At 42.8% G+C, this 15,120-nt stretch overlaps 1 protein-coding gene and 1 long non-coding RNA gene across 6 annotated transcripts in view; one reads left to right on the top strand and one right to left on the bottom strand.

Annotated features, from left to right (window-relative positions):
* CCDC141 (coiled-coil domain containing 141) overlaps positions 1-15,120 on the bottom strand; it is a 290,158-nt gene that overhangs the window by 93,752 nt on the left and 181,286 nt on the right. For all 5 annotated transcript variants that reach the window (XM_056534334.1, XM_056534335.1, XM_056534333.1 and 2 more), the window contains one exon: positions 11,339-11,505. In XM_056534334.1, coding sequence (XP_056390309.1) covers positions 11,339-11,505 — 167 coding nt within the window. The remainder of the gene's footprint in view (positions 1-11,338; positions 11,506-15,120) is intronic.
* The window catches only part of LOC130284214 (uncharacterized), a 100,878-nt gene that overhangs the window by 30,397 nt on the left and 55,361 nt on the right, over positions 1-15,120 (top strand). Inside the window, exon 2 of the long non-coding RNA XR_008846952.1 lies at positions 11,319-11,472. This is a non-coding gene — a long non-coding RNA (uncharacterized LOC130284214). The remainder of the gene's footprint in view (positions 1-11,318; positions 11,473-15,120) is intronic.

The raw sequence follows: 15,120 nt of genomic DNA on the forward strand, positions 1-15,120 counted from the left end.
CTGGCTCATACACTGAAGGCATTTTACAACGGTGTGTTTAACAGAACATAATACAGTTAATCAGGCAAAACCTGATAAATGGATACCATCTTTTAAAAGGCTCTTGAAACAGTTAATTTGTGACTTCTTAAAGGGGCTGTCTGGGGAGCAGAAAATGTCCTATCTCTTCTGCTTTTTAGCACTCACTTCTGCCCTCTCCTTGTCTCACAAGGTATTGTTCCGAGACGAGGAGACTCACTGAAGCGAGCATCAGAGAGTAGAAGAGATATGGCCTTTTCTGCTCCCCCGATAACCCCGGACAACCCTTTTAACTGTGCGGTGCTCTTCATTTGTTCATTAGGGTCAGCAGTAACTGTGTGATCCCAACAAATGAATTTTACTTTCTGTACACTTGTGTACACAGCTGGAGATTTTCTAAATCTGCTAAGAGGAACAGCTATTCAGTCCTTATTAGAATGGTGAGTGAAAAATATCCCAAAATATCTTAAATTAACATAAAGGACACTTACTTGTCTTGTCCCCGCACTGCTGCCATTGCAACAGTCCCCATTGCTCACCTCAACATTCTGGAAACATGCTCACGTCAACAGCAGTCACCTTCTAGTGATTCCCAGCACTCACCGATAATGCACAGTGAAGATTTATTATACCATAGTGTAGTACAAGGACGTGTTTCGGCATGGGATCCTTCTTCAGCCGTCTGCCTATGCAGACAGCTGAGGAAGGCTCCCATGCCGAAACGCGTCCTTGTACTACACTATGGCATAATAAATCTTCACTGTGCATCACTGGTGAGTGCTGTGTATCTTCTTTCTTCTACCTGTGGCTTTACCCTACCTCGTGCACCACCGCAGATTCCACGGAAGAGCCGACATATCCCTATATTGAACCTTCTAGTGATTGGCTGAGCAGGCAGCTCCTGTGTCACCAGAAAGCAGTGGGAACCGTGCAGTGGGGACAGAGCAGCAGCAGCACGGGATCGGGCAGTAGAGTATCCCTTAATATATATTTGTTTTTTCTAGGTTTTCATATTAGAGTAATGGCAACCAATTGCAATAATTTCTCTCATCATTTAAAGGAAGCACCGAGCATGTTGAAGATATACAAGTCACTGCTTCTCCCTGCTGAAAAAAAAAGCATAAATGCTACAATCAAGCCTGTTGACAGTGAGGATATGAGAGATGTGTATGGCAATCTTTCATGACTGGTAACCTAGGGCCTACCTTTTATCTCCTTTACATGTAATTTTAGTTTTTATTTGTATTTTTTTTATTATTATTGTGCTCACAGGACATATACAAAATTTTGAAATAGGTATACGAAATAGACTATAGTTGTAAGTGATTGAAGACAAAGTCTGCCCTTAAAAGGAAATTTTTTTCCTTGTAACTTTCTGCAGTTCTTTTATATTAAGGCCCCAAAACACATCACAAAAAATGTCAGCTTAACTTGACTAATTTTGGAAGAACCAGTTGACAGTCTTATGTGTATGGTAGTTTTTCAACTCTTCCTTAACAGATTAAGTCAAGGAAAAAAGGATCAGGGATGTTGGATTTCAAATGGCTGATCCTTAATGTCGGATAAGTCACAGGGAGGAGGAGTCCGGCGGCAGCTTACCACTCCTTTCTCTCTTCAGAACATACGAATGCACAGCCAACCTGAACATTTAAAGAGGTACTCCACTGCTCAGCGTTTGGAACAAACTGTTCCGAACGCTTGAGCCGGCGCCAGGAGCTCATGGCGTCATAGCCCCGACCCCTCATGATGTCACGCCCCACCCCATTGAGTGGATGGGGCATGATGTCATGAGGGGGCGGGGCTATGATGAGCTCCTGTCGCCGGCTCAAGCATTCGGAACAGTTTGTTCCAAACCCTGAGCAGCAGTATACCCCTTTAAATGTATGGAGGTATTGAAAAAGATAGCTATCTTGTGTATGGGTACTTTTTGATTCCCACTATTGTGTCACAGCCTTAAAGTAAGACCAACAGGTCCTTTAGTAGGCCAGTGCACCAGTCCAACCCTGTTACTCCCCCTACATAGGAAATTGGCTATGGATTCTGATAAAATAGTCTAAACCCTACTGACTGACTAGCTAGAAACAAAACTACATGGAATCTGAACTTCTTTTATATGCCCTGTATTTTCATATCGCTACAGCTGTCAATGGGAACAATTGAGTTAATAAAAACCGGGGGAACTGCTGTGTAATTAATTTCACAAAATTTTATGTAAAAATCCCTCCAAGCCAGATGTTAATATAACTGCTAATGGCTTAAAGTAATAATATTTTATCTCAATAATTAAATAAACTGGTTGCTCAGGATGAAATCTTATTTAATCAGAAAGCAGGAAGAGCAGAAAAGCAGTAAAGTGTTCTTCCATGACTGCTGATGAAGCTAACCCAGTGCTAATCTCTGCGCTAAATGCTTAATGTTGTTACATCCGTGCACATTATTAGAAACCTTATAGAGCTACATTATGCAAAGCTCTTCTTTTTTCAGCCAATGCAACCTATGGTAAGCCTACTTATTATTACTTTACTATTATGTCTATATAGTACAAAAATGGCTGCATCTAATCCAGGGAAACCATTTGGAAAATTTGGCGTTGTAACATTTTTTTTATAGTTATGATCATGTTATTCTAACATTGTGACAGTAAAGATTACAAAACAATTTGGAGGAGGACTGTAATGAACGGTATGTAGCAGATCAGGATTAGAATATTGTACATATTAGGAATTGCCCAGCAAAATGAAATATATGTGTTCGGACCCAGGTGGGGCTAAAACTTAAAACAAACAAAAAACCCTTATATTCACTTACCTTTGCCTACCATGTCTGTCCCATGGCTGAGGGTCCTAGCTGAGCAGGTCTTCTGATTTTGTTTTAATGTGCAGGAAGCGCCCACTCAGCTGGAGGGTCACCATGACAGCCAGTGGATGAGTAGGCACTCCTTGTATTTCAATACAAAATCAGGAAGTGCTGCTCAAACAAAATTGGGCAACGCTGAGTGATAGATAGAGTAAATTGTTTTTATCTTTTGCCCAACCAAACCCTGGACACACACACATTTTATTTTGTCAGACAACACCTTTAAAATAACTCATTTATGGCCAAGGAGATGCAAGGGATTACACCTATTGCCAAAAAAAATAAGGCACCAAGGATCATAAGGTACCCTACCCAAAAGTAGCCTATGAGAGCCTTTTAACAGAACGACGGGGAAGGCAATTAGTAATCAGACCATACCTGTAATCATTGACATATCTGAGACATAACCACAGACATGCCAGGTTTTGCAGCAATCCAACATTTCTATCAGAGTGCATTTTTTAAGGTTTTTTTGTCATTGAGTGTACATGGCCAGTTGCAATTTGTGTTCACACGTTCAGGTTTTTAATTGTAATTATTGATTTCAAACCAATGAACAGATGTAAATGAACAACACTTAAAAAAGAAAGGCTGAGACTTCACATCGTTTCAGATCCATTCTGGCTACATATTCAATAATTGCAATTAAAAACCTGAATGTGTAAACACACGTATATGGGAACTTTCTGATGCCTATTACAATCATTGAATACAATAATTAAATACAAAGCCAGGAACAGATCAATAAATGGTGGACATGTATAAAGGAAACAATGTGGCTTTTCCATTTTTCTGGCTTTGTTTTCCATAATGGCAATTAAAACCTGAATGTGTGAACACAACCTAAAGCAGTGTTTCCCAACCAGTGTGCCTTCAGCTGTTGAAAAATAACTTTCAATGAAGAAATTGTGTCAAGGAGTGCCAAAACACTTTTTTTTCCCATATGCAAATTTACAAACAATTTGCAATTGGAGGCAATGGGAGGCAGTTTCCACACAGATTCTGCACAGATTTTGACGGAATACATAAGAAATTATTTGCTTGTCAACATAGCCTAAAGGTTCTCATCTACTGTACATTTATGTTTCTTATTAGAGATGAGTGAATTTTTGAAAAATGTTGTTCGGCTCAACACCTCGGACGCGACGGCATTTCGGGGGCGTGCCCCCTTAGTCATGTGCATGACTAAGGGAGCATGCCCCCGAAACGCCGTCGCGTCTGAGGTGTTGAGCAGACGGAAGATCTGAGCTCTGTGTCTGTTACAAGCTTTAATACTAACACACTAAACCCCCTAAAATGTAACTTTTATTAGGTGCTAATAAAATGTCCCAAAAAAAAGAATAAAGATTTAAAACTGATGCCAGGTGTACCGAGTGTTTAAATCACAATTAAGAGAATAGTCACCACTATTTCTCCAAAAGTAGCCCTGCAGTGGCTATTTATATAAAGGGTAACACTCCGGAATCGCTTAAAAACAAACACTATGGCCGCCTCTACATGTTTCGCCGCCTCCGCGCCTTTCTCAAGAGGCAATGGTGGCAATCCCTGGTGACTGACTAATAATGTGGCTTCCTCAAAGGGCGTGAGCAAACAGCAGGTGTCACTTATGAGCTGCCACTGGTTGACATTGAAGTTACAAAGGGGAGTCCCCCTATAATCTTGGATCATCAAGAAATCGGTGAAGGCTTTTCTCTGCACGTATAGTCTGTCCAACATATGGAGGGTGGAGTTCCAACATGTGGAATGGCCACCATTGCCTCTTGAGAAAGCCGCGGAGGCAGCGAAACATGTAGAGGTGGCAATAGTGTTTGTTTTTAAGCGATTCTGGAGTGTTACCCTTTATATAAATAGCCACTGCAGGGCTACTTTTGGAGAAATAGCGGTGACTATTCTCTTAATTGTGATTTAAACACTCGGTACACCTGGCATCAGTTTTAAATCTTTATTCTTTTTTTTGGGACATTTTATTAGCACCTAATAAAAGTTACATTTTAGGGGGTAAGCAATAGGGGTATCATACTCCGGGCTTAGGCCCTGGGGTTTAGTGTGTTAGTATTGATCATTGGCCTCTTACTACCCCAAGGGTAGTTTTGTTTAGTTGTTACAAGCTTTGCTCCACTTTTTTAAGAGGATTTATATTCTCAAGAAAAAGAAAATAAATCCTGAAAAGTTTGAAAACGATCGGTCTAATCGTGAGTTACTACCCTGCTGGGTCTTTAATCATGGACATTGTTTAATCTATTTTCTAGCCCACTGTGTGCACTACAAGTGTTTCAGGGGGAGGCATGGAGCTCCCATGTGGGACATTGCATTCATTTGATGAATACTGCAGACCAGTTTTGTGTGTTTTCTTGTCTCTGTAGAAGGTCAGTTTGTCCTCCCTCTCAGTGAATGTAAAAAAGGCCCCCATTTAGTGCCGGTAGCGAGGGTCCAATAAGTTGGAGAGCCAGAAGTCATCCCGCTGCTGAATGGTGACAATTCGGCGGTCACTACGCAAGCAAGTGAGCATGCATCGTGCCATATGTGCAAGTGACTCTGAGGGACTCCCGGCCTCCATCTCTACTGCATGCTGCCACGGTGTGTCTCGGTCCTCTGTCTCATGTTCATCATAACCCTCTAGCTCCTCTGGCTGCTCCTGCTCCTCCTCTCATGTCAGATGACTATAAAAACCACCCATTTCGCAAAACCTAAACTGTGCTCCACTGTCCCCCTCCCCCTCCTCCTCCTCCTCCTCCAGTTCAGCCCCCACAGGGCTCATGTGGCCTTGAGATGTAGGCACCACATCTCCAGTGCCCTGACCAGCCATAGATTCCAACACGTGTTGTAGTAAATGAAGCAGTGGATTGACGTTGTTCATCCCGTAATCCCTGGTGACTGACTAATAATGTGGCTTCCTCAAAGGGCGTGAGCAAACAGCAGTTGTCACTTATGAGCCGCCACTGGTTGACATTGAAGTTACAAAGGGGTGTCCCCCTATCCTCTTGGATGATCAAGAAATCGGTGATTGCTTTTCTCTGCACGTATAGTCTGTCCAACATATGGAGGGTGGAATTCCAACGTGTGGAAACATCGCAATTCAGACTATGTTGGGGGATGCCGTTCTGACGCTGCAGCTCAAGGAGGATGTGCTTTGAGGTGTACGAGTGGCTGAAGTGCATGCAAAGTTTCCTTCCATTGTTAGGATGTCTTGCAGATGGGGGGAACACTTCAGGAACCGCTTGACAACCAGATTAAACATGTGTGCCATGCAGGGCGCATGTCTCAGGCTTCCTTGTCGCAGCGCAGACAAGATGTTCTTCCCGTTGTCGGTCACTACGGTACCCATTTCCAGTTTTCATGGAGTAAGCCATGATTCAATTTCTTGATGAATGACTTTTAGCAGTTCCTCCCCTGTGTGACTCCATTCGCCAAGGCAATCCATGTGAAGAACAGCGTGACACCGCCGTGCCCTGCACAGATGGTATGCTGGAGGGGCACAGAGACTTGTCTGTGCAGTGGAGGCTGAGGACACGGTAGAGGATGAGGAGGCGAAGTCACACACTGTCACAGGACCAATGGCCTGAGAGCATGGAGGCGGAAGTGGCGTGACCTGTCCAAGTTGCTGTTGTGGCTGTGCAGGAACCACATTCACCCAGTGGGCCATAAAGGACACGTATTGTCCCTGACTGTAGCTACAGTTCCACATGTCGGTGCTGCCGTGCACCTTGGTACGCACCAACTGGCTCAAGGACTGGCCCACCTTCTGTTCCACAAAATTGTGCAGGGCTGGTACTGCCTTTTTTGCAATGAAATGACGGCTTTGGAATCTCCACCTCGGCTTGGCAAAATTCATCAGTTCTCTGAGGTGCAGAGTCCACCACTTGAAAATGAAGGGACTGCAACACCAACAACTTGGACAGGAGCACATTCAGCTTCTGCGCCAATGGATGAGTGGGCGCATACTGTTGTCTCTTGGACATTGCTTCACCGATGGATTGCTGGCAGAATGACTGACTCAAAGTAAAGGGAGCAGGAGCATCTCGAGCGACAGAAGATGGGTATGACAGACAGCTCCCTTTGGCTGAGGTGGTGGAGCCTTGGCTGGCTGAAACAGGGAGCGGCGTGCCACTGAGTGATGCAGCAGGCTGGACCACCACATCGGAGCCAAGGTTCTCCCAGGCCGCTTTATGGTGACGCTGCATATGTTGATGCAGGGCCATGGTGCCAACATTGGGACCCTGGCCACGCTTCACCTTCTGGTGACACATCTTCCATGTGGCCAGGTTAACATCCTCCGGATGCTTGATGAAAAACTGCCACATCGCTGAGTAGCTGATTTTCCCACCAACAGTCCGCACTCATTGACTACTACTGCCGCCGACTCCAGGAACCCTGTTCCACTACCTCTCAGGAGGGTAGGCTGCAGGTAGTTTACCTCGGGCATGTTTGGCTCCAGACTTTCCACTTCTGCCACCCTGCTGACTGCCAACCATGCTACCACCTTGCTGGCTCAGCTGCTGCCTCACGGGCAACCAGCAACCCTCTTCTCCTGATAATGATGAAGGCCCTTCTGCACCCGGCTCCCAAGTGCGATCGGCTTTATCATCATCGAGTTGTGTCTGCACGTCACTGATGTCCTCCTCAGGTTTCTCAACAGCGTCTGCTTAAGGAGCCTGAATGCTCGCAACACCACCTCCCACGCCACTCTCCTCATCACTACTTGACGGCCTAGCGGAGGAAGCGGTGGGTTTCTCCTCCACCTCTTGGCTGGGCAGTAGCTGCTGACTGTCCTCTAGTAGATTGTCCTCACTAAATAATGGAGGGAGGAAACAGCATAGGACAGAGGCAATGGGAGGACAGGGACTGCTCCCGGGCCATGCCAACTTAGGGTTGTGTCTGAGGAACCCACTGTCTGTTGACAGGGGGGTGTCAGATGTCACTTGTAATGAAGTGGATGATCGTGTTAACGAATCGATGATGGCAGATAAGTTGCTGGTTGAGACACGACCGCTAGCTGATACCAGGAGCTCAGGCCTCTCGCTGCGACCCCTGCTGCCACTCGCCCCTAGTCGGCTGCAACCTCTGCCTGCACCTGATAAATTTGGTCCTCTGCCACTCCTCTGTGCATGTCCTGGCACTGCTCTGCCTGACATACTTAGTGCATGTATGAGGGGAGAACAATACGCTCCATTACGCTTAAAACAGTATTTGTCTACAACAGCAACAGGTGTGTACTTTTGGCTGGCCTTTCACAGTAGCTAGGCCGTTAAGATTTTACCAGGAACAAAATGGTACACCACGTAGATGTACGTACGTAGTATGCACTTATGAGGGGAGTACAATACACTCCACTACGCTTAAAACAGTATTTGTCTACAACACCAGCAGGCAGGCCTTTCACAGTAACTAGGCCCTTGCTGTGTACTACACCCAAAATTGCACACTCTCTCTCAATTTCTCTCCCTTCCATATCAGTGCTTCTAGGCTGGATTTGGGCTTGAGGTGAATCGCTGCTGTAAAAATGCTTTTCTGAGCAACACACACTGCTCTTTGTCCCTCTGTCTCTGCAATAGAACGCTGAAGTGACTGGCTGCAAGGTGGCTGCCGATTATATAGGGCTGTGACATCATAGGGGTGACTGGCTGCTGATAGGCTGCATGCTGCATGTGATTCAGGGTCATCCTGCCTACCCATGTTCCCGCCTTCCCAACGTTCCTTGGCCCATGTCCTGACATGTGCAGCCACCATCTTAGATGACATTGTGCGATCAAATCGCGGTAAAATTCGGATTCATTGCAAAGCTAATTTTCCCTGAAATTCGTAATGAATTTGGATTTGTCAGATTCGATTCGCTCCTCCCTATTTCTTATTACTGAAAAGTATACTTTTTGGAAGTTTTTAGCAGTTCAGGTTGTATAGAATCTGTTGACTGATCAGTGAGGATAAACTAAAACTTAAAAAAAGAGAGTGTGAACACATGCCAAAAAAGATGAAAAAATGAAAGTTTTCTGAAACAATCTGCTTTTCCTTTCCGAATATTACACAAGCCACATTTCAGCATTTAGTTTACATTTGACCTTTATGTGTAAAGCACATTTTTGTGAGAAAAGTTCCAATGTTTATACAATTGCTGTCGCATCCGGTAGGCAATGACAGTTCTGAGGCTTGTTTGTCGCCGAATACTAAGTGATATTACTTTTAGCTGATCCAATGCTGTCTCTGTGCTGCCTGTCAAAACAATGAGCTGACGGGAACAGGTGCTTCATGTGCTGCTCTCCACACTTCAGTACTGTCACCGGGAATGTTCTGCCGGCCACACCATGTGCTTCACCTACATGAACATTATGTGTGCACTATATTACTTATCACTTCATCTCTAGAGACGGTTTACTTTATACTATGTTTACTATCATTGGGGCACTAGGGTACATGTTCCCGTAGTCAACAGTCCTTAAAGGGGTTTTTCAGCTACAATCTTCAAAATAGGTAATCAGTATCAGAATCGTGGGCATCAGACACTGGGTACCAGCACTGATCAGTTTTTTTTGAGCTGCTGCATTAGGCCGCGTTCACACAACGGAGATTCCACATGAATTTTCTGTGCAGTTCTCTGCATGAATTTATTGCCCATTAACTTCAATGGGATTTCCCACTGTCCTGCACACAGCAGAATTTCCACATGCTGATTTCTGCTGCAGAAATTATGTTTTCCACACTCTGGAAAAACATAAATCTGGTCTTATATTTTTCCGGCTGTGGAATCCCATTAAAGTCAATGGGGCTGACTTTCTGCAGAATTCGTGCAGAATGATGGGGAAAACTTGAATTGTTTTTATTTTAACACAAGGCCTGTGTTAAACAAGGAAAAGGATCTGAGGACTTTCTGAGTGCATTATAATGATAAATATTTTATCCTTCTCTGCAACATTCTTTATTGTGACCAAGGAAAGTGTCTTACTTTTTCACCCCTATAACCAACTCTGTCTTAGGTTTCAGACTGGGCTAGGTTCGGTTGTATCTTTGCAAGAGATGCAGAATCACAAGTTGTAAATCAATGATTACGGTAATACAATTGGGCTACATAGAAAATATACTATGTGTTCTGTAAATAAATCTGGCTATACTATGACTGTCACATACTGTAATTGTATAAAGATACACAGCGCTACGTTCGGGGATGCTGGAAAAAGGGTGTGTACAGCCCAAAAATCTGTTTTCTCTGGTGATGATTCTGTTAAAGGGGTACTCCGGTGGAAAACACTTTTTTTTAAATCAACTGGTGCCAGAAAGTTAAACAGATTTGTAAATGATTTCTATTTAAAAATCGTAATCCTTCCAGTACTTATCAGCCACTGTATGCTCATCAGGAAGTTCTTTTCTTTTTGAATTTCTTTTCTGTTTTACCACAGTGCTCACTGCTGCCACCTTCATCAACATCAGGAACTGTCCAGAGCAGGAGAAAATCCCCATAGCAAACCTATCCTGCCCTGGACAGTTCCTGACACGGACAGAGGTGTCAGCAGAGAGCACTGCGGTCAGAAAGAAAAGAAATTCAAAAAGAAAATAACTTCCTCTGCAGTATACAGCAGCTGATAAGTACTGGAAGGATTAAGATTTTTAAATAGAAGTCATTTGCAAATCTTTTCACTGCAATGTTATACATTCCCTTGGCAGACACACTTTCCCTTTATGTGGCGGCTGGTAGATAGCAATAGGTGGTGCTCACTGTTAACAAAAGTTCTCTTGTAACCAACTTCTATATGAAGAATAGAAAGCCAGGGCACTCACCATAAATGCTTGAATCTTCTTTATCCATGATATCATAAGTACATCAGCGTGCATATGGATAAGTGCGGACAGACAAACACAGGGATCCTTCTAAGAGGCGACAGATCCTTCTTCAGAGATGGTTTTAACTAACAATGTTTGTTTACGGGTGGCTACCATGACTACCCCTTAACTACATCTCTAATGAAGTGACGCAACACCAGCTGAAGCGCTTGCTTAGCGCGAAACGGCACCAGTCACCTTTTAGAAGGATCCCTGTGTTTGTCTGTCCGCACGTACCCATATGCACACTCATGTACTTATGATGTCATGAATAAAGAAGGTTCAAGCTTTTATGGTGAGTGCCCTGGCTTTCTATTCTTGAAATAGAAGTTCATTTTCAAATCTGTTGAACTTCTTGTTGATTAAAAAAAAAATAAAAAAAAAAATAAATAAAAAATTCCACCGGAGTACCCCTTTAAAACAAAGTGGGAAACTATATGATGGACATTATAGTATAAAGACAATCACTAACATATTTTATTAACATGTGTCTACTGTCATAACTTCATGCAAATATATGTAAATCTAATAACGTGTTCACCATATGCTATTCAAAAATTTCCCTATTGGAAACAACCATGGCTATCATATAGCTCTTTCCTTTCATCTTTGCATGTCATCAATTTGTTCCAAAGCCAACGGAAAAAAACCTGACCTGAAAGGTAATTTCTTTAGAAGAGCCTGCCCCTGGTGGAAAGCCTCAGCAGTACACCTCTGGATCTCAGCTTCAGCATTCTTTTGCTGTGTCTCAAGTTCAAGCCCACTTGTTTGCATCTTCAGACGTTTCAGGTAAGACTCCACGCCTCCAAGCTTGTCAAAAGCCTGTAAAATAGTAGAATGTATCCAAATAATATGTCCGTGACCATGTGACCACTACAATAGAGAATCCCATGGGTTAATAATATCGTGGTAAGATACTCACATCTCCCAGCTTGTGCAGGTATAGCAAAGATGAATTTGATATTAAACTGTTTAAGCTATGACACACTGTAACAAACCTCCTCCTCATGTAATCTCTTTACTACTGTGGTGACACACTGTAACAAACCTCCTCCTCATGTAATCTCCTTACTACTGGGGGGACACACTGTAACAAACCTCCTCCTCATGTAATCTCTTTACTACTGTGGTGACACACTGTAACAAACCTCCTCCTCATGTAATCTCCTTACTACTGGGGGGACACACTGTAACAAACCTCCTCCTCATGTAATCTCCTTACTACTGGGGTGACACACTGTAACAAACCTCCTCCTCATGTAATCTTCTTACTACTGTGGTGGCACACTGCAACAAACCTCCTTCCATGTAATTACCTTACTGGGGTGACACACTGCAACAAACCTCCTTCCATGTAATTACCTTACTGGGGTGACATGTGACCTCTCCTCCACCTCAGCCCCGCCTCCTCCACAGCATCACACAGGTCCTTCAACCATGATCTCTCCTCTGCTCCACAGCTAAGCTCCGCCCCCAACATGTGATGGTGACATCATCACAGGTCCTACACCTCCAGAATCTAGCAGTCCGGGCGAGGGGAGGAAATAGAGGGAGGGTAAGAACAGAGAGGTCGGTCCTGCAGGACTCATGTAACAGGGACGGCGTTCCTCCTGTGGAAAGAGCAGAGGAACGCCGTTCACGCCACACCCCCTCCATTCATGTGTATGGGAGAGTGCAAGACGGCTAGTACGTAGCCGTCACACCTCCTCCCATAGACATGAATGGAGGAGGTGTGGCGGCTGTAGTCGCCAGTCATCCAGCGTGGAGTGGAGTTCGCTCTGTGCACGGATGACTGGGGTGCCGCGCCGGAGATAGGGGATAAGATGTTTTTCAGAAAAGTACCCCCTTTAAATAAGCAAACTGCAAATTTACAGTGTGCTGTTCTTAAAGGGTTCAAATTTGAGATGAGTGAACTTACATTAAATTCGATTCGTCACAAACTTCTCGGCACGGCAGTTGATTACTTATCCTGCATAAATTAGTTCAGCTTTCAGGTGCTCTGGTGGGCTGGAAAAGGTGGATACAGTCCTAGGAGACTCTTTCCTAGGACTGTATCCACTTTTTCCAGCCCACCGGAGCACCTGAAAGCTGAACTCATTTATGCAGGATAAGTCATCAACTGCCGAGCCGAGAAGTTCGTGACGAATCGAATTTACTGTAAGTTCGCTCATCTCTAGTTAAAATGAAAGAGAGAACTATCTGAGCTCTATTGATGTAAAGTATACTGTAAATTTGCAGTTTGCTTATTTAAAACTTACAATGTGGCTAAAATAACAGTACCGGTATATATTTTTTTGTTACAGGGGACAGTACATACAGTATGTGCTATGAAACTGCTATAAAAATGACAGCTGGTGCTAATACAGGCATAGTATTATAGGTCGACTACCATTGGTATCATTACATGTATATTACTTACCTACTGGATCTAGAAGCCATTACTATACTTCATATCACAGGTTGTGTACCTTATATAATTATTCTACAAATGTCTAACACAAACTAATATAGATGGCATTATTTTATAAGCAATAATATGGCAGCTACTTGGCACTGCAATTTTGGAGCACTATGGCCTGTGTTCTCAGCCCGTACTGCGTTAGGGGGGAGGTTATTAGATATAATAATTAACATACACATATCTTTACCTTGCCAAAACCACAGGACAATAAGTAAATTTAAAAAAAAAGTCATGTAAGTGCTCCATCTTCTGGCCTTTTTCTGGTACTGCATTTGTGCCTGGGCAAATTGTATACCAGTGTTTTCCAGTGTGCTTCCAGCTGTCGCAAAACTACAAATCCCAGCATGCCCAGACAGCCTTTGGCTGTCTGGGCATGCTGGGAGTTGTAGTTTTGCAACAGCCAGAAGAACACTGTTTGGAAAACACTATTGTATATAGTGTATAGTGTACGGTGGTCCCTTAAAGGGGTACTCCGGTGGAAATTATTTTTTTTTTAAATCAACTGGTGCCAGAAAGTTAAACAGATTTGTAAATTACTTCTATTCTATTAAAAAACATTTACCCTTCCAGTACTTTTAAGCAGCTGTATGCTACAGAGGAAATTGTTTTCTTTTTTATTTTCTTTTTTATCTTGTCCACAGTGCTCTCTGCTGACACCTGATGTCTGTATCAGGAACTGTCCAGAGCAGCATAGGTTTGCTATGGGGATTTTCTCCTGCTCTGGACAGTTCCTGATACAGGCATTAGTTGTCAGCAGAGAGCATTGTGGATAAGACAAAAAATAAATTAAAAAAGAAAAGAATTTCCTCTGTAGCATACAGCTGCTAAAAAGTACTGGAAGGAAAAATATATTTTAATAGAAGTAGTTTACAAATCTGTTTAACTTTCTGGCACCAGTTGATTTAAAAAAAAATTACCCCTTTAAGTTACAACATCATTTGTTTACAGGGCGACCATTGGGAGTTGATAATATTGTATCTTGAGAGCAGAACTCTATGAAAAACTGGAATTGGTACTGAAGCCCCCAAAATGTCAACCTAAAATAAGAAAAAAAATGCAAGGCCTTATACTGTATACAATAGTCAAAAAGAGCCATGGGAAGCTGTAAATCACTTTAAATGTTGAGAAAATGAGCTTATTCAAGGTGTAAAACACATAGGGGGTCATATTCAAAACTCTTCACATCAAAAGTTTTGCGTTTCATGCCAAAATTTGGGCGCAAAAAACTTTCCATCAGATACTAAGTGTTTTACATAAGAAATTATCCAAGGTTTACACTAGTCACATGTAAATTTCATGTTTTAGGGGTGAGAGTCCATTTTACATAAAAAAATTTCACACCAGCTTTTTGCTAATGTAGAAATCACAGAAATTGTTGTATTTTTTTTTTAAGGTGTTATTTATTCAATTATTGAAAAATAACTAATTATAATAATTTTTTTCTCTCTTTATTTTCATGGTTACTGCACCTGCACTCACATTTAAAGGGGTACTTCACTGGAAAACATTTTCTTTTAAATCAACTGATAGCAGAAAGTTAAAGGGGTACACCCGTGGAAAACTTTTTTCTTTTTTTTAATCAACTGGTGCCAGAAAGTTAAACAGATTTGTAAATCACATCTATTAAAAAATCTAGAATCCTTCCAGTGCTTTTTAGGGGCTGTATACTAAAGAGAAAGCCAAGAAAGAAATGCATTTCCTCTGATGTCATGACCACAGTGCTCTCTGCTGACCTCTGCTGTCCATTTTTGGAACTGTTCAGAGCAGGCATATGCTGCTCTGGACAGTTCCTAAAAGGAGAGCAGAGGTCAGCAGAGAGCACTGTGGTCATGACATCAGAGGAAATGCATTTCTTTTTTTGATTTCTCTTTAGTATACAGCCCCTAACAAGTACAGCCCCTAACAATTACAAATCTGTTAAACTTTCTGGCACCAGTTGATATTTAAAAAAAAAAAGGTGTCCACAGGAGTACCCC

This window comes from Hyla sarda, chromosome 8 (genome assembly GCF_029499605.1).
Source record: "Hyla sarda isolate aHylSar1 chromosome 8, aHylSar1.hap1, whole genome shotgun sequence".
In the NCBI taxonomy this organism is placed as follows: Eukaryota; Metazoa; Chordata; class Amphibia; order Anura; family Hylidae; genus Hyla; species Hyla sarda.